We start from the raw sequence: 24,568 nt of genomic DNA on the forward strand, positions 1-24,568 counted from the left end.
AAGGCTCATTCACGAAGGGACTTCTAATGCACAGAAAATCAAAGCCCTGTTCTAGGTTCTCATCAGGAGACTGGGAACAAACTGAGCTGAGTCTACTCCACCTCCGTTGCAGGCCTTCTCCAAAGACTCATTTCGAATGAAAGCACAGACCCTGCCCCTGTGCCCAAACTCAGCTGCACAGTGACAGTGAGAACAGGTTTCCTTTTGAAATGCCTGCACCTCTTCACGGGACTGAGCGGCACTTTTCACGTCAGGCTCTGTTCTTCTTCCCTGGGCACACACTGTCGTGCTGCTTGTGACATGGGGAACAGAGGCCCTCTCAGAAAGGGTGGGTGAAGTCTGCTGAGCCACTGCACCCTGTGGGCTCCTCTCCACTAAAGTGCTAATCTGTGTGAAGGGAGGCCAAACAGAACTGCCAAGATTCCTTTTTGTTTTTTGGTTTTGTGAGGTAGGGTCTCACTCTAGATCAGGCTGACCTGGAATTAACCATGTAGTCTCAGGGTGGCCTCAAACTCTTGGTGATCCTCCTACGTCTGCCTCCCAAGTGCTGGGATTAAAGGTGTTCACCACCACACCCGGCCCTGCCAAGATTCTTTGTCATCCAGTTTTTATTGGTATGAGAGTTTTGATTTTTTTATTTTTATTTTTTTCATTTTTCAAGGTAGGGTCTTGCTCCTGGAATTCACTGTGTAGTCTCAGGGTGGCCTTGAACTCACGGCAATTCTCCTGAGGGTTTTGATTTTTTATTATCTATCTAGATTAAATTTTCACTGAAGACAATTTGCAATAATACTTGACTACTATTCATGTGGGACTCTGCTCAATTCCCAGAGACCCTGTGAGGGCTCTCACTTTATGCATGTGAAAGGAGAAGCTGAAAAGAGTTCGGGTACCTTGTCCAGCAGGCAGTTAGCAAGGTTCAGAGTAAGAGCTCACAGCGCCTCCCAAGACATGCTCAGTGCTCCGCCCAACACCCTCATGGCTGTCGCCTCTTCAGCTGCGTGACAGGCCCTGTCTTTGGCATTGAAGCCTTCAGGAAGCCTCGCCCAGGGAAATCTGCCACCCTCCAGAAACACAGCCAGTCAGCCTGGGTGCTGTGGGGATGGCTCCAGAATCCTCACAGACACCAACACCGGCAGGGGCTCTGGTCCCCCTCAGGTAGGACGGGTCACTCCCCACTCTGAGCTGCTAAGGCTCTTTAGAGCTTGGGTCAAGGCCACCTCTGCACAGGCAGGTGTCACCCCCAGCAGGACAGTGTGTTTCCTGGCTGTGTGGCTGGCTATGCTCCGTTCTTAGGCCAGCCTATCTTTCGTCGACTGCCTTGGACTATCCTGTACTGAGGGCCAACAGCAGCCAGGCCTTGTGTCAGTGCAGCCCAGTGCAGATGTCACCTCCACAAGCTCTGGTTGCTGACACAAGCCTGCTGCATAGGAGGGTCCCCCCAGCGACACATGACCGTGAACCGGAGGGCCCGGTGCGACGCGAGTGTCCTGTCAGTTGTCAGCCTTCTGGCTTCCATAGAAGCCCGCACCCCCACACCCTCTGGTCCTCAAGCCAGTTATGCTGGTCACAGCATCAGGCTCAGGTGTCTCCTTCCTACCCTGTGGACCTCTAGTAGCTCAGCTGCTGCCTGGTCTCCTTAGCCCCGGCTGGGGAAGCTGCCACGTCTTTCAGGCAGCCTGGCGTCCTGCTCACCTGAGACACGGGGTCAGAACCAACTTCCTAAACCACAGGTTTGGTCCGAATGATGGGTTCTCCCCAGTCCCAACACTCAGCTCCTCTGGGCCACACACTGAAGTCAGAGGCTCAGGAGGAAGGGCTGGCTGTCCCCAGGCACCACGGCCTCCCAGGACACTGGCCACTTCCCTCGTCAGAGCCCCTCTCCCAGGCTCCTCTCCTCCTGAGGGCCTTTCCTCCCCGCCTCCCCCAGCTCTCTAACTGTAACTCTGTAAGGAAGGCCGCCTCTCCTTACTGATGTTTAGTCCCTTCCCTTTTTATACCTAGCAAACCTCAGGGTCCCCTAATCATTTCAGGCTACTTTCTCAAAGAGACGGCTCAGGCTCCGGAGCTGTCACTCTACGACATGCCCAACTGGATCTCGCTGGAGCCCGCCCTCCCCAGCAAAGCGAGCAGAGCACTGCGCGCGCACGGGGCACGGCAGCTTCACCTTCAGAAGTCCTCTGTGAAAGAAAGTTAGGCCTTTGTACAGCATGGCTGCCGGCTGGTTTCTGTTCAGCTCTAAGGACTGCTGAAAGTCCTCATGCGCTGTCGCGTAGTCCTACGAGAAGGAGGGAAAGATAAGATGGTGCTCGTTAGAAACAGACGCTTCCTGCTGTTGACAGGTAGAGCGAAAAATAAATCCCCGCTGCTCTTGCTCCCTTTGGGGCGCCTGTGCGGGTGTTCAGGTGTGTGTGCGTGTGTACAGGTCAGAGGACAACTCTGAATGACATTCCTCAGTGCCACCTGCTTTTCTTTGCAACAGTCTCATTAGCCTGGAGTTTACCAAGTAGGCTAGATTGGCTGGCCAGCAAGCCCACTAACTGCCAGTCTTTGCCTGGTCCAGCTGCCACAAACACAGCTTAAAAAAAAAAAAATAAAGAGGGTTCTAGGGATCAAACTGTGGTCCTCACACTTACAAGACAAGGAACTTAATTTACTGACTAAGCTATCTCCTCAGCTCTATTCTTGCCTCTGAAGGAAACATTTTATGGCTGTTCATGTTAACTGAAGGCTTATACTACTTGGGGGGGGTAGCTGGCTTTTTTTTTTTTTTTTTTTTTTTTGAGGTAGGGTCTCACTCTGGTCTAGGCTGACCCGGAATTAACTACGTAGTCTCAGGGTGGCCTCAAACTCATGGTGATCCTCCTACCTCTGCCTCCCGAGTGCTGGTATTAAAGGTGTGTGCCACTATGCCCAGCTGTAGCTGGCTTTTTAAAAAAATATTTTATTTATTTATTCATTTGAGGGGGGGGGCGATAGAAAGAGAACGGGTGCGTCAGGGCCTTTAGCTACTAGAAACAAACTCCAGACGCATGTGCCCCCTTGTGCATCTGGCTTACATGGGTCTTGGGGAATCGAACTGGGGTCCTTAAGCTTCACGAGCAAATGCCTTAACCACTAAGCCATTTCACCAGCCCGTAGCTGGCTTTTTTTACTTTAGACTCCCTGTCTCCACTACCGAAAGAATGCCATGTCAAGTACTGCTGGATGAGCGTGTGCTAAGAGAACCCTCAACTGGACATCTCTGCGGTAACCAGGCTGCGTGATCAGCCTCACCAAGTTTTGCTGAAACTCTTTGCATTCCTTTTTTCACCAGCAAAGTGTTATTAAAGTACCACAAGCTTACAGATCCCTGGAGCAATCCTAGAACTGCTGTGATGCCAACAGACCCTGGCTATGCTTGGGTCACCTTCACAGACAGCCACAGTCTGGAAGCCACACTGGTTCAGGTTGTGGTTTGGGGACTGAGAGAAACAGACAAGCTCCGGGTATAACTCTAAAATGAAATGTAAGCAATAAACCAAATTACATCTGTTTTCTTTTATGATGGTCCAGAATTAGATGCTACTGATGGCTCAAACAAGAAAAGAAGACTTTTGGGCTGGAGAGACGTCTTAGCAGTTAGGAAAATCTGACTTTGGCTCTTGATATCCTCTACTGGGTTTAATCTCAGGTAAAGAAAACGCTTTCACAATTACTTTGTAGCACAGACTTTATCAGGCAGACCAAGCCCAAGTGCAGCGAAGGGTCTTTTGGAGATAAGGGAGTGAGGTGGGTGTCATCTTGACAGGGAAGACAAAGCCAGTCACCTCAGATATGAAGTGCAGGGTCCCCCGGTGCCGGTACAGCCTCGCTGAGGGCTGAAGCTGAAGAGCTTTAGTGAGATCATTCACGGCTTCATTAATTCGTCCCAGAGGGGACAGAATCTAGAAATCCAAAACATGGAATGAGGCAGAGTCCCCACACCCAGCCTGCTGCACTGCAGTGCTTTTGACGTCCTGCTCCCTTCCGCCACGCACCACTCACAGAACTCGAAACAGGCTGCAAAGCCACGGTCCGGGCAGGGGTGGAGGGACTCGAGGGCTAAGCCAACGGCTGCTTGTCTTAAGCTGCTTACACAACTGCCTTACCACCGGCTCTGCTCTGGGCCTACCAGATGCAGCACTTCGTAAATGATGATGCTTTCTCCTTATCCTACATTTGTCCTCCACGTCAAAGTTTGGCATATGCACAGAAAGATGTCAATATTTGTCTGAAAGACAACTTGGAACCACTTGAGCAGAAAGATAGGTCACCGGCAAGGTCAGTGTCCACTGTGGCCTTTAAGTCTCCCCCGTGAGCGCAGGAGCTGAGTGACACTTCCTATGATCGCAGGTGCCTTGTCAGCCCCAGCTCATCAGCCACGTGTGGTGTCACAGGAGACGAGATGTTCGCAGGCCTGCTTGGAAAGCTCTTGAGGGCCCGTAGTCACTGCATTCAGGCAGTGTGACAACACAGATCACAGCTCAGAGGAAAACCCTAATGGTGTTTGCACTGACGCAATCAAGCCCCAACAGCTTATCCCAAGCAATCATCCTTCCAACAAGGTTGCTATCCAGCATATTCTTGTAGCACAGGCCTCTTTCACACTATGTTACTAACTGGGCAGCTGCTTTAGGAGCTGAGCCCAGGCATGGGACAGCGGTCAGGCAGGCCCAGCCCAGTCATTAGCAGCTCCAAGAGAAGAAAGAGACAGCTGTGTGGTCCAGAGCATCACACAAAGGAGGTAGGAGAAACACCCTCCCTGCTCCATTAGCCCCAAGGTACACAGTGGATTCATTACACATTGGGACAGTTATCAATGGGCACAGTGAAGAGTGCTGAGCAAAGGTTAAATTATCTTCATCACACAGAGTGTTTCAGGAAGCATGAACGTGAAATGTCTTACAAAGTAACTTCTGAGGGGGACAAAGGATTGCTATAATGTAGCTGTGACGCAGTGCTGTTACTGCCTGACAGTGTAATGAAAACAAAGTATTGCTAAGCCGGGCATGGTGGTACACACCTTTAATACCGGAATTCACGAGGCAGAGGTAGGTGGATGGTTGTGAGTTTGAGGCCACCCTGAGAATATATAGTGAATTCCAGGTCAGCCTGGGCTACAGTGAGACCCTACCTTGAAAAAACAAAACAAAACAACAACAAAACGTATCTTTAAGATAATTAAAAATTATGTTTTAATCACCAATATCATCTTTGGATAAACATTTAGCTTTTTATTATACAAGCAAAACTTATAAATTTTTGAGCCTTTCCTAAGTAAGCATAACTGAATTTATGACTTATAAGAACTATTTCAAGCACCCCTAGAGTCCCTTTGGGAGGCACCAGCAGAGTGGCCAGCAGTTATTACACAAAAGCCTTCCACCAAGGCGAAAAGACTATGGTCATCTAAACTGAGGGCTTGGCTCAAAATGGACAGGTGAGGAATTATGCCACCAACTGACAAAGATTTTATTAAAAACAAATCCCTAACAAACCACTTTAAGAGCTTAAACTAATAAGACACTATAACTTGGTAGGGGAAAAACAACAAAAATACAGTCTTTATTTTTTTAGAGGTAGGGTCTCATTCTAGCCCAGGCTGACCTGGACTTCATTATACAGGCCCAGGCTGGCCTCAAACTCATGGTGATCTTCATACCTCTGCCTCCAGGGTGCTGAGATTAAAGGCTCCAGTCTTTAGTTTTTGTTTATTTTTTTAAATTTATTTATTTACTTAAGAGAGACAGAGAGAGAAAGAGGCAGAGAGAATATGGGTACACCACAGCCTCCAGCTACTGCAAACTCCAGATGCATGCGCCCCCTTGTGCATCTGGCTTATATGGGTCCTGGGGAATCAAACCTGGGTCCTTTGGCTTTGCAGGCAAATGCCTTAACCGCTAAGCCACCTCTCCAGGCCCCCAGTCTTTAGTTCCTAAATTGCACATGTATGGGGGGGCATTCCAAGTACTGGTGCCACTGCAAACAAATGCACATGCAGCTTTACGTGGTGGCTAGGAAATTGAAACCAGGCCAGTAGGCTTTGCAAGCAAGCACCTTTAACTGCTGAGCCCAGAAATACAGCCTTTAAATGACTAAGCACTCAGTGCTCCTTTACTTGCCAGTTTTTCTAAGACAGAAACTTTTCTTGAGCTCAACAATGAACTCACATCGCATAAGCGCCTGCAAGATCAGCTGCACTCATGTCGACCACACTAATGCACGTGAGTCCTACACAGCCCAGCACTGTTTTAGGGACAGGCCAGTGTAAAACACTCCCCAAGTTTCATCACCCCATAGCCTGGACACTGGCCCTACCACTTCCACAGAGGATGCCTCCAGGAGTCTATTTAGCAGGTCCCATAGGTGCCACCCTCCATGCCTCTCTGCCTCTACCTAAGTCACAGTCCCTTTAGATCTGTATCCTCCTTACCTGCTCAACGTTTCATTTCACGAGAACTGTGCGTGAGTACATGCAGGTGAACCCCCCCCACACACACACTCCAGTTTGACCAAATGACCACAGAAAGTTTTTTGTTAGAGCATGTCATCTAGCCAGGTGTTGTGGGGCATGTCAGTAATCCCAGCACTAGGGAGACAGAGGTAGAAGGATCACCATGAGTTTGAGGCCACCCTAAGAGTGTAGTGAATTCCAGGTCAGCCTGGGCTAGAAAAACCAAAAGCATGTCATCTATACAGGCCTTATAGGTGTGGTATCTTTGTAATGAAGATTCATCCAAGTACACCCCACAGCCACACATTTCAGTACTAAATGTCACCCAGTGTGCGTGTTCACGCGCGTGGGGGCACCTGTGCAGCGGCACGCGCGCCGGTGTGTGCGTGAGTGGGGAGGCGAGGCCCTGACACTGACTGTCCTCTTGTCTCCAGAGACAGGGCTTCTCACGTGAACCCAGAGCCTGCCGACTCAGCTCGCCCAGTTACCAACCTGCCCTGGGGGTCTCGCCTCCCTCCCAAGCGCTGGGACTGCTGGAGGGTGACTGTGCCAGCAGCTTCTATGTGGGTCCCAAGGGTCTGCTCAGGTCCCCACACTTGCACAGCAAGTACTTTACTGACTGAGCCATCTCTCCAGCCCGAGAAGTACTTTTCCATGTTAGTGCAGGAGCACCACTCAGTTCATTGTTCTCTAGTAATTGCAACCATGCTTATAGGCCTTAGGTAACTATGTAAGAAAACAGACATAAAGAAATATTAAAAGTTACAATAAAAAATAGGGGAAAATTCTGAATTTCAACGAATTCAATAACAACAGAGGGAGAAAGAAAACCGCACTCACTTGGGCTCGCTGCTCAAATACCTCTGGGTGGTCAGGTTCCAAGGAAATTACTCGGCTCAGTTCAAACAGAGCAAGCTCAGCATTCTTAATGTCCTTGAAAAGGTATTAGCTTAGTATGAGACACACTGCTACTTGGAACCTACAGCAAACATCTTCTGTAACACTAACAACTCAGTCATGATACGGCCAACTGCTGGGAAACAGCATGAAGCTCATCCCTGTAAGCGCCCTGCTCGGCCCATTCCGGGAGTCGTGACAGGGCCCGGCTCAGCTCACTTATCCTGCCCTTCCGTGCCTGGCACACTGGACCCCGCTGCCTATGAGGAGTTCTCAGGGGGCAGGAGCTTATCTAAATGTAACTTACCCAAACCCCAGATAAGCACATGGACACCAGTCTAGGGAATGATGCCCATCAGTGCCTGCTGATAGGAACAGGCCATGTGTCAATCAAAACCATGAACCTAGAGCCTACCTTGGGACCAATCTAGCTAAGACCCACTAAGCATGTACATGCTACTTCTACATTAACAAGTACATGCACAACTTTCCACTAACGACCAAGTAAATCACAGGTTGAGATGCAAAATGTAAACAGATGGAGACTAGGACGTTGTGCTGATCACAAGCTATCCTCAGCCCTCCACATTCCATCGGAGAGGAGTACAAACATCATAAAAAATGTTCCCAGCAAGCCAGCAACAGTTTAGCATAACATTTTAAACTTTGATAAATTTTAATAGAAATACTTGATAAAAATGTTTTTTATTTATTTATTTTATTATTTTTTTTTTTTGGTTTTTCGAGGTAGGGTCTCACTCTTGTCCAGGCTGACCTGGAATTCACTATGGAGTCTCAGGGTGGCCTTGAACTCACGGCAATCCTCCTACCTCTGCCTCCCGAGTGCTGGGATTAAAGGCGTGCGCCACCACGCCCGGCTGATAAAAATGGTTTTAACATCAAAGTTTACAACGGCACCATTTCACATACTTTTGTACAGAATTATAGGGCAATGTGCGTACGGTGCTCTATACATGAGTTAAAGGTATCTCGTGATTTACCACACCCTCTCAGGAAAGAACTACGGTGGCTTTTTAATGTACAGAGTGCTTACTGTAACTCCTCCCCTCTTCTTCAGGGAAACAAGGGGAATAATTTGAGTCCATCCACAAATATCATACACACCCATCTGCAAAACACCTATCTGCAAAAACAGCCTATAAGAATAAACTTTACACTGAAAACTGCTGGAACGATAGCAAAAGGAATTCAAGTTCTAGGTCCCCAGATGCCATCGAGGCCAAGTCTCTGCTTGTACAGGAAATGTGTCCAGGACCACAGAGCAGTCTGGAACTTTTCTGTAGCAAGTTCTTTATACTGACTTTGAAAGACCAGGGAGAGAGCCTGGCCACCAAGCATCTACGTCTCAGCAGAAGACACAACCACCATGGGCTAGCCATGGACCGTGGGGTGGGTGCCCATCCCCTTCCTCATCTGTGTCCCAAGCAGAGCTCATGAACAGCAGTAAGCAGCTCGGCGAAGGCCGGGTGGCGTCAGGGCACGTGGGCAGGCGGCAAGCGGCGCTAGCACATACTCACATGTGATCCCTTCTTTCCATAGGCCAGCCCTCGGCCATAAACTGCACTAACCAGATCAGGCTCCTCCTAGTCAGACCAAAACAGAAACACGTCAAAAACTAGAAACAAACAAAGCAAGAATAAGTTTCTGGGGCTGAAGAGAGGGCTCAGTGGTTAAGGTGCTTGCCTGAGAAGCCTAAAGACCCAGGTTCAGTTCCCCACTGCCCTAAAAGCACATGCATCTAGAGTTCATTTGTAGCAGCTGGCATGCCCATTTTTTCCTCTCTCTCTCTCAAACAAATAAATAAAATACTTTTAAAAAAAGAGAGAGAGAATCCGTTTCTGCTGGGTGTGGTGGTGCATGCCTTTAATCCCAGTACTTGGGAGGCAGGAGGAGGAGGAGGACTGCCATGAGTTGGAGGCCAGCCTAAGATTACACAGTGAATTCCAGGTCAGCCTGGGCCAGCCAGGGTGAGATCCTACCTCGAAAAACAAAACAAAACGAAAAAAAACAATCAGTTTCTGCTTCAAGCACATTGACCACAAGTGACAGCTCTACTTCACGGTAGGACCACTCCTCGTCAATCTGCAAAGCAGCCCAAACGTGTTGTCATGGAGTTCACCAGGACGAGACACGAACCCCAAATGAGGCAGAAGGAAGGGACCCCACCCTGCCGCATGCTCTATGGAGGAACTCCACATTGCTTCCTCCAGTTTTACTCCAAATGGACTCCTTTCCACCACGCCGATCAGCTCATCAGTAACGGCATCTTACAGAGAACCTGGGGACTTGGGGTGATGGGGTGAGCAGGGGGCTGGCCAACGCTTCTTTGGGTTTGTTGCTGTGCCCACCCAGGGTAATCTGAGGAGGCAGGACCCTCCTCCACCCCAACACCACAGGAGGAGCTGAGACCACAGAGGGGGAACACATGCTCCATAGACTGCTCAAGGTCAACCCAACTCCTTTCCCTAAATGATCAGAATCGAAAACCAGTCGCTTCAGCTCCTCTGTCCCTCCTGCTCCTTACAATCCAGACAGCACATGCATACCTACCAGCAGAGCGTCTGCTGTTTCAGCCAAGCCCAGGCACAAAGCATGAACACGCTTCCTGGCACATGTATGCAACACTTGTGTCTACACTAACCTCTGTCACTTTCACCTTATTTCTGAATCCTAAGCACCAACTTGAAGAATCAGCAGAACTGCCCTGGGCTGGGCCCTGAATCGAATCCCCTGCTCCGCTTCAAACCCGAGACCGGGATCTGCCTGCGCTGCAGAGAAAGGACACCTCTGCAGCGACGATGAATAAGTGGGGATAAGGAAGGGACTAGGGAGGTATCGGTTGGTAGCATGCTTGCGTAGCATGCTTGAAGCCTGGGAGTCCATCTCCAACACCACATAAACCAGGCACAGCAGCCGCGTGTGGTGGCGCACACCTTTAATCCCAGCACTCAGGAGGCAGAGGTAGGAGTATCGCCATGAGTTCGAGGCCACCGAGACTACATAGTGAACTCCAGGTCAGCCTGGCAAGAGTGAGACGCTACCTCAAAACACAAAACAAAACAAAGCAAGCATGGTGGTTGCATGCCTATAATCTCAGCACTGGGAGGTGGAGGCAGGAGGAACAGAAGTTCAAGGTTAGCTTCCACTATATAATGAGTCTGAGGCCAGCTTGGACTACATGAGACCTTGTCTCAAATAAGTAAAGCCACATATTTAATTTTTTAATAGGCTTCTTAAACAGAACAAGGATCTTTGACCCCCAGCAGCAAGCTGGCCCATGATTGGCCAAGGTCCAGACAGCAGTGTGGCTTACTTGGCATGTGAAACAAAAATCCTCAGAACCAAGCCGGGCGTGGTGGTGCACGCCTTTAATCCCAGACCTTGGGAGGCAGAGGTAAGAGGATCGCTGTAAGTTCGAGGCCACCCTGAGACTCCATAGTGAATTCCAGGTCAGCCTGAGCTAGAGTGAGACCCTACCTTGAAAAACAAACAAACAAGCTCATCAGAACCAACCAATAACCCCAGGTTGCCAGCTTCTCCCAGAACCTCAAGGAGGCAGGGACAGCCTAGAGAACTGTTGTGAATCTGAAACTAGCCTGAACTACACGGCAAGATCCTGTCTATAACCAACAAAAGCAAAGAGCCAGCAAAGACAAGGTCCGCATTGCAAGCTCTTAAAGTAATACGTTCCCTATAGTAGAAAAGCTCAGGAAAGAAAAAGCACCCTGGAATCCTGTCCCCATAGCCACTGAAACAGGGGCACAAATGTGGACAGAGCAGCGGCTGGCCAGGCAGGGCCAGGACAGTGCACAAGGCAAGTCCAGGGACCACGTTCCCGGTGAGAACCAAGCCTCAGCTTGGATTTGCATGACTCAGAACCTATAACCAAGCAGCCTGTGGTGGTTTGATTCAGGTGTCCCTATCAACTTAAGTGTGCTGGATGTTAGGTTCCCCAGCTGATGATAATTGGAAAGTAAAGCCTCCTGGAGGTGGTGTATTGTTCAGGGTGGGCTTTATGGGTGTTATAGCCAGTTTCCCCATGTCAGTGTTTGGCACACTCTCCTGTTGCTATGGTCCACCTTATGTGGGCTAGGGGGTGATGTCCACCCTCTGCTCATGCCATCGTTGGGCTTCCCCACCCCCCAAGCGTGTAAGCCAAAATAAACCTCTTTTTTTCCCAGAAGCTGCTCTAGGTTGGGTGATTTCTACCAGCAACATGAACCTGACAGCAACATAGCTTTTCTGCAGAGAAAAGTTCACTCCAGGCAACCACGACGTGAGTCAGCAAATGGCACTAACAGTTACTCCATGTGAGGGATGGCCTCCCTACGTGTGTGGCCAAGGCTGGCTCTGTGGGCACCACCTCATACCCCAACACATCCCCTTACACATCCCTCACCACGTTTTGGATTCAAATTGGACTCAAACCGAAGCCTCGCTCCCCCACAGGATTCCTGTAATTGCCTCCCCATTGTCCCAATCCTTCTGCCTGGGCCCCAGAACACAGAGCATGTTTGGAACCCTGAGGCCTGGGTGCACCACTCCCCAACACAACATGAACACAGTAAGATCCAAATGTCTTACTCCAAACCAGTAACAGAAATGCACGTCAGTATGCAACCCAGCGTGTGCAAACACCCACAGAGTACAAAACATACACAGAGGTGCACACAGACACACATCACGTGTGCATTATACACAGGATCGGAAAGAATTTCCCTGAGTCATCCCCAGCCTTGCTATTGACACACAGTATAATCTGGGATTTCCCAGCATAACAGGTTCCACTTTTCAAAAGCACTGGTCTCCAGTGAACTTCATTCACTGAAGGACACCAGTAATGAGGACATCAGGCACAGTCCTGTAGGAACTGCGGACCACCTCTGGCTTCACTGCTCATCTTGTCCCCTTCCCTTCCCCATTCACATTTCGTGCTGACCCTCCCACAGTGGGCGTGTGGAGTGTGGACTTAGTACTAAATGGGACAGGCATTCACTGAGCTCTGCCACAGACGCCTCCCAGGAAACAGCTCAGGGGAACCTCCAGCTAGTATGGGGGAGGAGGTAGGCACTTTTTGAGCAAGAATAAACTTTAAACCTTTGAAGAACAGCCACTGAAAAGGTGACAGCACTGGGCTGGAGAGATGGCTCAGTGGTTAAGGCACTTGCCTGTAAAACCTAATGCCCTGGGTTTGATGCCCTAGTATTTACATAAAGCCATGTGCCAGATACACAAACTGATGCTTGTGTCTGGAGTTCATTTGCAGTGGGTGGAGGCCCTGAAGTGCCCACTTCTCTCTCTTCTCTCTCGCTGATTGCAACTAATACATAAAAAGTAAAAAATAAAAGCTGATAGCACTCGAAGTATCTGAACACTGGTGAAATATGTGGACACTGAGGACTTCATGGCTCGTCACCAGGTTTTAGGCTTTGTCCGCATACAGCCGCGGCTCAGGCCTCCTCCGACCCCGCTCGCGCTCTCATCACCCCCGAGCATGGAATGGGCCCTCTGAGCGGCTACGCAACGCCTGAGTCTGCACTGTTCAATTTGCTCTCTTAGGAGATGTTTTCTAACGGCATAGAATGATGGATGGTGGCTGATATATTTGGAAGTCTGGTGTTAAATATTCCTAAATTTCAGTAACACACAAGAACTCCAGACACATGTGTCACTTTGTGCATCTGGCATCTGGCCCCGGGGAATTGAGCCCAGGCTGTCAGATTTTGCAAGTAAGTGCCTTTAACCACTGAGCTATTTCTCTAGCCCATTTTTTGGTTTTTAGATATTAACCAGACAAAACTTTTATTTATGGAATGTGGCTATAAATTTTTTTTCAAACAAAAATGCTATAAAAACAAGTATCAATTTTAAACTACTTCTGTGTATATCAATATAGTCATATTTACAATGTATAGGATTTTTGGAATTTTAAGTGACTTAAGTGAAAACTAGTATCTAGCCTTCTAACTTTATTAGTTTTAGCAACTGCAAAGTCATGTGAGCCAGCCACTGTGAGAGTGTGTGTCCACTAAGATGAAATAAAGTCAATTATGACACCCTCACGTTATTACGGATAAAGTGATTCTTTATGCACAAAGCTGGCTTTTTGACTAAAACTGGCAATTCCCCATGTCCGGAGATGAGTCACAAAATCAGCACATATGCAATTTGTTGCATGTTCAATTCTGCCTCGATGGCGTGACATTTACATGGAGCATGTTTGTTACATGTTATGCTCAAGAATGTGTTCAATCTGCCTGCCAGTGAAAAAGCAAGAGGCAAAATTCCTTTATGAATCCAGGTCCACCACGATCAGATTGGGATCAGATGGGCTGTCACTCAGTACGATAGCCAGGTCTAGGGACAGGGGACAGGTCTGGTATGCCAGAGTGCTGTGCTGCGCAGCCACGCGGGAGCGAGGCCAGAGCACTGAGGCGGCGTCCATGAACTCAAAGCTGTAAAATCTGCAGCTTCGGCTCCATGTGGGGCTCAGGCTGGCATCTCAGGACCGAGGAGGCAGTAAGAAGTCTTAAGTTCAAGGTCAGTGTGGGCTACCCAGTAAGATCCTATGTGGTGGCACACACTTGTCACCCTAGCACTTGGGAGGCTGAGGCAGGACTGAGTGCAAGGCCAGCCTGGGTTACATAGTGAGACCCTGTCTCAAATAAATTTTAAAAACAAACAAAAGCTGGGTGTGGTGGTGTATACCTTTAATCCTAGCATTTGGGAGGCAGAGGCAGGAGGATCACCTTGAGTTGGAGGCCACCCTGAGACTACAGAGTAAATTCCAGGTCAGCCTGGGCTACAGTCAGACCCTACCTGGCGGGGGGGTGGGGGAACCCAATAACAAAAACTACAGTAGTGAGACCCACGACACACAAAGAGCTCCGTTTCCTTCATAGAAGCGTGGTGATGAACAGGCAAAGGAGCAGTGAGAAGGAGGCAGGCCCACGGACGATCTCAGAGATCTGCACCCCATGCCGCAGCCTGGAGTACAGGCCATGCATGTGTGGTCGCTCCGAGGAAGGCCTGAGTTCCCCACGAAGTGATCTCATCACTCCACTCCACCCTTGTCCACTCTGAGCTGAATGGGATTCTGCTGCTCTGGCCTCGTCAAGGATTAATGAGCTCAAGAAAATCCCAAACCTGGGTGACGATGGTTATCACACTGTGATTAACTAAGGATCCTCACTGGCTGAAAAACACCACCTCAGCACATCCGGGAGGTCCCATGAGCAGCACGCAAAGCAAACTGGCGAAAGCGGTTCCCTAGCGGTGCTCAGCTCAGTTATAAACTGAAGAGAGAAGAGGCTGAGCAACAGGCGTGCGGGCTTGAGGAACGACGCATCCCAGTTCCGAAGCGCGTGGTGCGAAGAGCGGTCACTGGGATAAAAGCACTTCCACTGCAGCCAGGAATTCGCCCCACACATGGGAAGGGAGAGTGCTTCGGCTTAAAGAGTGCAGTTAACGCAAAGCTTAGAGAGCCCAATTACATAACTGGTGGGAAGGGAGTCTTGGCCAAGTGGAAAAGCAGCGGTGGCTATATCTGCCATCACCTACTCCTCAGGGTCAAGATGGGACCAGCCTCAGGGCACTGGAGGAATCCAATGGAAAACTCTACTGGGAACTGGGCACATAGATTCCAAACACAACACTTAATACAAAATGCTTATAAAAGTTTTGCACAGAAAAAAAGATTTGTTTTAATTTACAAATTTTGGAGAAAAGTAGCATTTGCTATTGAATCTTTTAGATAAACAGTTCTCAGCATAATCACAGACTGTGAAGAAAAGGAACAAATCATTACCTAGCTCTGGGGAGAGAGGGGCTGCCTTGTCCACTTAGGTGTGGATGAAAGCGTGATGGGTGGCCCCATGTGAAGAAGGCTGAGTGTGGCACCACAGAAACTCACCAGGAAAGCAACAGAGGGGACAGACTCTCCTGCTGACACACTCAACTCATCACAAAGGTCCTTCCTTCTGCACTTGACCTGACCAGTAACCCAGACATTCTTGGGGGGAAAAATCTCTACATGGAAAGCAAGTGCCCTATCCCACACTTATGAGAGCTCAGCATCAACTTCCAATGGATGATTGTCTTTTTTTTTTGCACAAAGAGTAATTCTGAACGGAGTTTCTCAATGTAATGGCAAGAAAAATATGTTCTATGGCTATAAATGAACAACATTATAGAACTACTGAAATGATAAGATTACAACTAAATAGTGACAAACAGGTAGAGTATTAAGTGAGACATACAGAATATGTAACACATATATTTAGGTTATAAGACAAAAATGCATTCTTCAAATGGCAGTATTTGAGCCAGGCATGGTGGCACATGCCTTTAATCCCAGCACTCGGGAGGCAGAGGTAGGAGGATCGCTGTGAGTTCAAGGCCACCCTGAGACTCCATAGTGAATTCCAGGTCAGTCTGAGATAGAGTGAAACCCTACCTCGATCCCCCCCCACAAAAGGGAAATAATTTAAAAATATGTTAGATTGGCAGAATTAGAAGTTTTTGATTTAAATGCTGTGCAATAATAATGTTCTCAAAAGGTTAGAAGCACTCACACACCTGCAGGCTGCTGGTGCCATAAGTAACTGACAGCTGTTCTTACAAACAGCCCCGCATTCACTGTGTGAAGTATGTCTTACCGCGAGTAACACTGTAGCACTAAAGAGACAGATTACCTTAAAGTCTTTTTATAATCTACCTTTTTGTTTCAAATTCCACTGACAAATAGTGTTCACTCATGCAGCAGCTGATTTAAGGACCTCAAAGTAATAACCAAAATATCTTTTCAATTTGCTGAGAACAAATAGAGGATGATCAACATAATCCAATTTTTTAAAAAGGAAAACAGGTGCAGAGCTAAAATTTCAAAATTAATATTTTAAAATCAAGTCTAGCTGCTGCACTGTAAGCTACCTGCTGGCTCCTGCTGGGAACACAGCTGATGAGTTTACTAGGGTGGGATTTGAGCAGGAAGACCTCAGTCTCCACTGTGCATCAGTACTGGGTCCTGGGTCCTTTACAGTATTTTTCATGTGAACAAAACAAAACAACTGTTTTGGAGGTTGTTACTTTTACCCCTTGTAAGTCAGGAAAAGGATGTGGCAGCATGATGCAGACGGGTATGGGCGGGAGAGGCTGACTCAGTCCAGGCCCTCCTCACTACACAGCACTGCCAGACACACAGACAGTGACAAATGGTTAGACCACAGCCAACACGGCGCGTGACAAAAAGCCACGCCCACCTTCCAGTGGCAGGTTTCCTTTGCAACACACACAGTACAGCTACATGAGTCCTCTCTCTGCCTGGAACTTGCAATCCCCCTGCCTCAGTCTCCTAAGCAGAGAGTCCAAGCATGTGCCAGGTGTGGCTCCTGTTTCCTCTTAACTAGACTTGCACCTAGCCATCAGCAGACAAAGGCTGAGCTGGCCTGAAGTCCTGCAGTTCCTGCCGAGGGGAGCAGATCTGCAAGGAGGACCCTAGACAGCCTGTAAGTCCTGGCCTGGGAGCAGCCGTAGCTTCAAGAGTCCCAGTGGCCACCTGTCACGGAGGTTCCTGTCCTAGAGGTGTGCGGCAGAGGACAGTGACCTGAACTCCATCTTTTCAGTCTTGCAGGAATACCACCTCTGCCAACCAACTGTGGTCAGAGTGAGCCAGTGAGCCGCTGCTCAGCCCCGTGGCTTTTCGTCCTCCTCTAGAGCGAAGCAGCCCTGCAGGGCCCGACGCCACAGAGGCTGGCCGGTGCGGCTCCCTCCGCGCCCTGCACCCCCGTCAGCGCTCACAGCCGCCCTGCGCTATGTCTGCGCTATGTGGCTCCGCGCTTGTCACGACAGCACACTTGCAATCACAGAATTGAGAGAAATAGTACCTGGAGCATTGTCGAAAAATGTCTTATTGCTTCATCATAGAGACCGCTGCCGACCAGCACATATGCGATAGCTGTGAGACAAAACAGAGAATGTCAGAGCCAGCTGTGGTGGCGCACACCTTTAATCCCGGCACTCAGGAGGCGGAGGTAGGAAGACTGCTGTGAGTTCAAAGTCCAGCCTGGAACTACACAGTGAGTTTGGGGTCAGCCTGAGACTAGAGTAAGACCCTGCCTTGAGTAAGACCCTGCCTTGGAAAAAAATAAAAATAAAAACAACCTGGCTGGGGATGGTGGTACACATCTTTAATCCCAATACTCAGGAGGCTGAGGTAGGAGGATCACTGTGAGTTTGAGGCCAGCTTGAGAATATACAGTGAATTCTAGGTCAGCCTGGTCTGCAGTGTCTGAGACCCTACCTCAACAACAACAATGGAAATAGCTAGGTATGGCGGTGCGCTTCAGTAATCCCTGTACTTGGAAAGAGGAGGTACAAGGATCAAGGCCAGTGTGGGCTACATGAGACCTTGTCTCATAAAATCAAGAGGAAAAAAAAATGAACGTAACATTTTTGGCTCGCTCTTCAACATAAAATAATGGGTATTTTATCTTGGTTTCTCTGAAAAGCTCAAGTATGGTCAAACTTGGGTTGAGACTGCTAACAGGGTACCATTCAGACAGCAAGGCTCCACGTGACCAGAGACACCCCGGGGTGGGACAGCGGTGGTCACAGCAGAATCAGCAAGAGCTCAGCCATGGCACGAGGCTCCCCCGACGTGCCCAGCACAGTCCTGGGCCTCAGGAGTGTCAAGTCCTTACTTCCTAACTAGTTGGAAGGAGGCCATGTGATTTGTACAGGTGCAGGTAGTTAAATGGCCATCAGGACACCAGCTCCCTCCAAAGCCCATGTGCACCTACCTGCCCCAGCCACCGTACCCAGTCTGCTTTCTGAACGGGAGAAGATGAGGATCTCTGGGCAGCCAAGACCTGACTCCCTCTGCCAGACCTCAGTGCTTTTCTTAGCTCTCTCAATCTTGCCGAACAAGCCAGTGGAAAATATTCTTAGATTCCCATTCAGACAGATTTTTAAAATTTCCTATTTTCCCATAATCAGTATGAGTGAGTGAGCTTCCCAATGTAATGGAACTTCAGGGGAAATTCTGTGATTTGGAACTTGATTAAACATCCACAGTGCAGCTATTTAACTCCACTGACATAAGTACAAAGCATGGCTCCCAACTCTTACCATATAAACCCAAGTTTAGAAAAGTTTCCAATCCACACGTCACACAGATAGATATTGTGGGAATACACAGACATGAAAGAAAAACTAGATGAGTTTTAACTCTTAGCAGGAATCTATGAACCAAAATCTCTCCATCTCCAAGACAGAGAACTTTTTTTTTCAAAAATATTTTATGTAAGTCAGGCATAGTGGCACATGCCTTTATTATCAGCACCCGGGAGACAGAGGTAGGAGGATCGCCGTGAGTTCAAGGTCATCCTGAGACTACAGAGTGAATTACAGGTCAGACCTGAGCTACAGTGAAACCCTACCTCAACAACAAAAAAATAAAATAAAAAACAAAAATAAAAATTATGTATGAGAGAGAGAGAGACTGAGAAGCAGAGTATGAGCGTGCCAGAACCTCCCACCACTGCAAATGAATTCCATACCCATGTGCCACTTTGTGCATCTGACTTTACATGCGTAATGGAGAACTGAACCCAGACCAGCAGGCTTTGCAAGTAAGTGCATGCCTTTAACCAATAAACTATCTCTCCATCCCCAATAGAGGACATTTTTTCAAGAAGTATTCCTGTCACACAGAAAGTGCCGGTCTAGCTTAGGCCCAGTGCTACCCAATGCTATCAAACACTGGGGTGCAATGCCTGTTTAAAGCCACACCATGAGACTGGAGAGATAGCTCAGGAGTTAAGGCTTGCTTGCAAAGCCAAAGAACTCCAGTTCCATTCCCCAGGACCCACATAAGCCATATGCACAAGGTGGTACATGCATCTGGAAGTTCCTTTGCAATGGTTGAAGGCCCTGGCGCACCCATTCTCTCTCTATCTGCTTCTTTCTTTCGAATTAAAAAATTAAAAAAAAAAAAAAATTATGCCAGGTGTGGTGGGGCATGCCTTTAATCCTAGCACTGGGGAGGCAGAGGTAGGAAGATCACTGAATTCAAGGCCACCCTGAGACTACACAGTGAATTCCAGGTCAGCCTGAGCTAGAATGAGCCCCTACCTCGAAAAACCAATAAGTAAATAAATAAATAAACACTACCATGTATGAGCCAACTGAGAGTTGATAGCAGTCTTGAACGGACTCCACCTCTCCAGCCCAACGCTGAGATCCAGTAACCATGGACCAGCCTTGTGAGTGACATAAATGCAGACCAAGGTATTTCATCACACGGAAAACTGAAGTGTCCTGAGACAATCACTTGCTTTCACTTCTCTACTGCCCACACTGATGATGGCACATAGGTCATTGTCACTATCCATTCGTTTCCACAGAAACCAAGGCTGGGGCAGAGCTTACTGTCCATTCCACCACAGCCTTTCCAAAAATCCTGCAGTGCTGGGCGTGATGGCCCACACCTTTAAACCCAGCACTTGGAAGGCAGAGGCAGGAGGATTGCTATGAGCTTGAGACCAGCCTGGAACTATACAGTGAGTTCCAGGCCAGCTCCCCTTCACCATGAGCACCCTGGTTTCCAAGAGGAAGCACCTCGTCACTAGGCAGGCATTAGTCCTGCAGCTGCTTTGAGCCCCATTTGCCCAGGCTAGAATGAGACATTGCTTCAAAACAAACAGACAAGGAGTGTACCACACATAACCTCAGGGGAGCCAAAGGCCAGCATGACACTGACAAGTGGAAAGGCTGGCCTCTGTGCCGCTCTCTCTCCCACTGACTTCCTGTTCCGTGTCTCACCATGAACTCTGGGCAAATGTTATAGGAATGTTCTTGACGAAGTCTTACCTAGCTCCTCATTAGTGCTGTCATTGTCAGTGGCAAATGGGAATCTCTTTTGTTCTGCAATAGACTTGGCCTGGCTCTGAAAAAGAAGAACCAAACATCTATTTCAATGTATGATGACAATGGAAGCCTTGTATTAAAAACCTGTATTTTGGGCTGCAGAGATGGCTTAGCAGTTAAGGTGCTTGCCTGAAAAGCCAAAGGACCCAGGTTCAATTCCCCAGGACCCATGTAAGCCAGATGCACAAGAGGACACATGCATCTAGAGTTCATTTGCAGCAGCCAAACACCCTGGCCCATCCATTCTCTCTTTCTCTCTTTCAAATACATAAATAAAAATAAAAAGCAATTTTTTTAAAATCCTGTATTTTGGGCTGGAGGGATGAATTAGCAGTTAAGGCACTAGCCTGCAAAGCTACTGGATCCAGGTTCTATTCCCCAGGTCCCACAAGCCAGATACACAAGGTAGCACTGGCTTCTAGAGTTTGTTTGCAGTAGCTGAAGGCCCTGGTGTGCCCATTTCTCCCTATCTGCATCTTTCTCCCTGTCTCTCAAATAATTAAAACAAGTAAACAAATATTTTACAAAACAAACCTGTATTTTAGCCAGGCCCAGTGCTCCCACCTATCACCCCAACACTCTAGAGGCTGAGGCAGGAAGCCCTCCATGAGTTCAAAGTCAGCTTAGTCTGCAAAGGAAGTTCAGAAAAGTCTGGGCTACAGAGGGTGAGACTCTGTCTTGAAAGACAAAATAGGGGAGCTGCAGAGATGGCTTAGTGGTTAAGGTGCCTGCCTACAAAGCCAAAGGACCCAGGTTATATTGCCCAAGACCCACATAAGCCAGATGCACAAGGTGGTGCATGCATCTGGAATTCATTTGCAAGAGTTGAAGACCCTAGTGTACTCATTCTCTCTCTTTTAAACAAATAAAAATAAAAAGAATTGCAGGGCGTGGTGGCGCGTGCCTTTAATCCCAGCACTCGGGAGGCAGAGGTAGGAGGATTGCTGTGAATTCCAGGCCACCCTGAGACTACATAGTGAATTCAAGGTCAGCCTGAGCTAGAGTGAGACCCTACCTTGAAAAACCAAAAAAGGAAAGAAAAAGAATTAAAATAAAGAAAGAAAGAAAAGGAAAACTGGGGACAGAGGCCAGAGGCACTCAGGTTAGGCCTGTGATGGAAACATCCAAATGCTACGAGCTTTCACAGTCACATTTCATGCTGTCATATGGGCAACACTTTTTATTTGTTTTTTTTTTTTTGTGTGTGTGTGTTTTAAATATTTTTTGTTCATTTTTTATTTATTTATTTGAGAGCGACAGACACAGAGAGAAAGACAGATAGAGGGAGAGAGAATGGGCGCGCCAGGGCTTCCAGCCACTGCAAACGAACTCCAGACGTGTGCGCCCCCTTGTGCATCTGGCTAACGTGGGACCTGGGGAACCAAGCCTCGAACCAGGGTCCTTAGGCTTCACAGGCAAGCACTTAACCGCTAAGCCATCTCTCCAGCTCGTGTGTGTGTTTTTGAAGTAGGATCTCGCTGTGGCCCAGGCTGACCTGAAATTCACTATGTAGTCTCAGGCTGGCCTTGAACTCATAGCAATCCTCCTACCTCTGCCTCCAGAGCGATAGGATTAAAGGTGTGCACCACCATGCCCAGCCCTGGGCCAAACTTTGATCACCGAGTGGAACTGGCAGTGGGAGTGACCATAGGAGGGAATCTGTCAATGTTCGGAAGAGACAGACAGGACAAAGATGCATACCAGAATCTTCTCGGTGTTGAGAGAAAGCAGGGAGTCGCAGGGTGGTGAGCCTTTGGGTTCACAGTCAGATTCATGGAAGTTCAAAAATGATGACTCTGAAAAGGAAACATTCCCTGTTATCCACCTCATCTCAATGAGCATTTTTAGGTGCTTAGCTCTAGGTTGAAATGTTAAGATCCCACAAAACCAAAATAAGGACAAGTGTAAGCAATCCTAAAAGAGACATCCTTTCTTCTGCCCTTATTGCCATAGAACATTTCAGTTTACAGCTGTCCTACGCATCTACTAACGCCAGTTCCACCACCTGTCCTGGACCAGAGCACAGTTTCCCAACAGTGAGGTGGGGGTCAGCAGGTGAGTGGTGACCTCTTTGAAGCAACAGGATAGAACACACCCCACTTAATGTCTCACAAGCCGGTGCAAGCCAAGGGCTGGGGCACAAGTCCAGTTAGATGCCTCTTCTGTGGCAGCAACTGTCTTAGGTTACAGAGAGAGAGAGAGGGGGGGGGGGGGGGGAGGGAGGGAGGGAGGGAGGGAGGGAGGGAGGGAGGACGCGCGAACCCAAGCCAGGAGACCTAACACTGGAAGACTGCACTGAGGCTTCAGAGTATAGAAACAAGTCCTACAACTCAATGGGGGAAAGGACAACCAATGTAAAAATGAGCAGCAAATAACTAAAATAATAATAATAATAATTTATTTGAGAGCAACAGACAAAGAGAGATAAGAGGCAGATGGATAAAGAATGGGTGTGCCACGGCCTCCAGCCACTGCAAACGAACTCCAGATGCATGTGCCATTTTATGCATCTGGATTACATGGGTCCTGAGGCTTCACAAGCAAGTACTTAACCACTAAGCCATCTCTCCAGCCCCAATAAAAACATTTTTAAAAAATTTTAAATGGCTGAAGAGATGGCTCAGTGTTAAGACACTTGCCTGCAAAGCCAAATGACCTGGGTTCAATTCCCCAGTACCCACGTAAAGCCAGATGCACAAAGTTGCACATGCATCTGGAGTTCATCTGCAGTGGCTGGAAGCCCTAGAATGCCCATTTTCTATCTGCTTCTCTTTTTTCTATCTGCATACAAATAAATGAATTTAAAAAGAATTTTTTTCTTTTGGTTTTCAAGGTAGGGTCTCACTCTAGCTCAGACTGACCTGGACTTCACTATGTAGTCTCAGGGTGGTATTGAACTCTCAGCAATCCTCCTACCTCTGCCTCCCAATTGCTGGGATTAAAGGCATGCGTCACCACGCCCAATGAATAAAAATATTTTTTAAATGGGTAAAAGGTCTCGAACAGGTAATTTTCCAAAGACAGAAAAATGGCCACTGAGTGAAAGAAGTGATCCTCAGCATCATCATCATTAAAAAAAAGAACTAGCCAGATGTGGTGGTGCACACTTTTAAGCCCAGGATAACTGCTGTGAGTTTGAGGCCACTCTGGGACTACAGAGTTTCTGGTTAGCCTGGGCTAGAATGAGACCCTGCGGGGAGAGGGGGAACTATGCCATTGAAATGTTCCTCATCTTAACCTTAATGCTTCAGTTATTATACTGATTTACAGATTTCATTATACTTTTTTCAAGGCAGGGTCTCACTCTAAGCTCAGGTTGATCACAAACTCACTCTGTAGTCCAGACTGGCCTCAACCTATGACAACCCTACCTCAGCCTGTAAAAGGCATGCACCACCACACCCCAGGTATACTTCCTTTTTCTTAAGTTATCATAATGATTTGAATATTTCATATTTCCTTTTTCTAAGGCCAAATAGTTGTTTCTCTAACTTGTGTAGGTGCATTAAATATTAGTCTACATTTTATCTACTTTCAGAACTAGGTCTTATATTTCATTCTACTTTTTCCTTCACTTCAACTTTGCTGGTTTGGGGGCAAGGTCATAGTAGTTCAGTGCTTAGGCCACCAGGTGACAGACTCAGACCAAATACCACACTGACTGTATAATGCTGGGCATGCCCTTAGTACCCCAGCCCTGGTGCCCCATTCTTAAGATGGAAAGGACCACTATTGTGAGGAGCTGAGGCCACACAGCCCAGCTCATGAGAAGTGATGGCTACATTCAACACAGGCTGAGCATCTCTTACCTGAAATATCAGGGAACAGAAGAACTTCTGACTGGGGATTTATTTTCCAATTCTACAATACTTGCATAATGAAATATTTTAAGGAGAGAGCCAAAGTCTAAACATGAAATTCACTTCTTTCACTTCTTTTACATACACATACATGTATTTCAGTGTTTTAAATGATTTTGGGCAGGAAACAAAGTTTCAAGATGTGGAATTTTCCACTTGTGGCATCATGCAGGTACTCAAAAAGATCAGGATTCGGGTCATTCTGAATGTTTGGATTAAGACATATAGGCTGAAACCTTTCTTTTCTGTTAATACTTCACAAGCATGATTTCTTCTGGTACTTAATCCTTGGAGGTAGGTAAGATATACACTATACCCAGGGTATATGAGAAAGAAGTTCAAAGTTCACTAATGTAGGGTTTTGGTGGTGGTGGTGTTGCTATTACTG

General features: G+C 47.8%; 1 protein-coding gene across 6 annotated transcripts in view; it reads right to left on the minus strand.

The window, feature by feature from the left end:
* Nucleotides 1–24,568, minus strand: part of Ttc13 (tetratricopeptide repeat domain 13) — a 63,221-nt gene that overhangs the window by 28,552 nt on the left and 10,101 nt on the right. For 2 of the 6 annotated variants that reach the window (XM_045149994.1, XM_045149993.1), the window contains exons 2-8: nt 22,022–22,116; nt 20,264–20,339; nt 17,278–17,348; nt 8,911–8,976; nt 7,316–7,408; nt 3,810–3,926; nt 2,168–2,278 (exon numbers count right to left, since the gene is read on the minus strand). In XM_045149994.1, coding sequence (XP_045005929.1) covers nt 2,168–2,278; nt 3,810–3,926; nt 7,316–7,408; nt 8,911–8,976; nt 17,278–17,348; nt 20,264–20,339; nt 22,022–22,116 — 629 coding nt within the window. The remainder of the gene's footprint in view (nt 1–2,167; nt 2,279–3,809; nt 3,927–7,315; nt 7,409–8,910; nt 8,977–17,277; nt 17,349–20,263; nt 20,340–22,021; nt 22,117–24,568) is intronic. The other 4 variants (XM_045149995.1, XM_004659692.2, XM_045149997.1 and 1 more) reach the window with 2 other exon arrangements.

The sequence above is a fragment of the Jaculus jaculus genome, chromosome 5 (assembly GCF_020740685.1).
Source record: "Jaculus jaculus isolate mJacJac1 chromosome 5, mJacJac1.mat.Y.cur, whole genome shotgun sequence".
NCBI lineage: Eukaryota > Metazoa > Chordata > Mammalia > Rodentia > Dipodidae > Jaculus > Jaculus jaculus.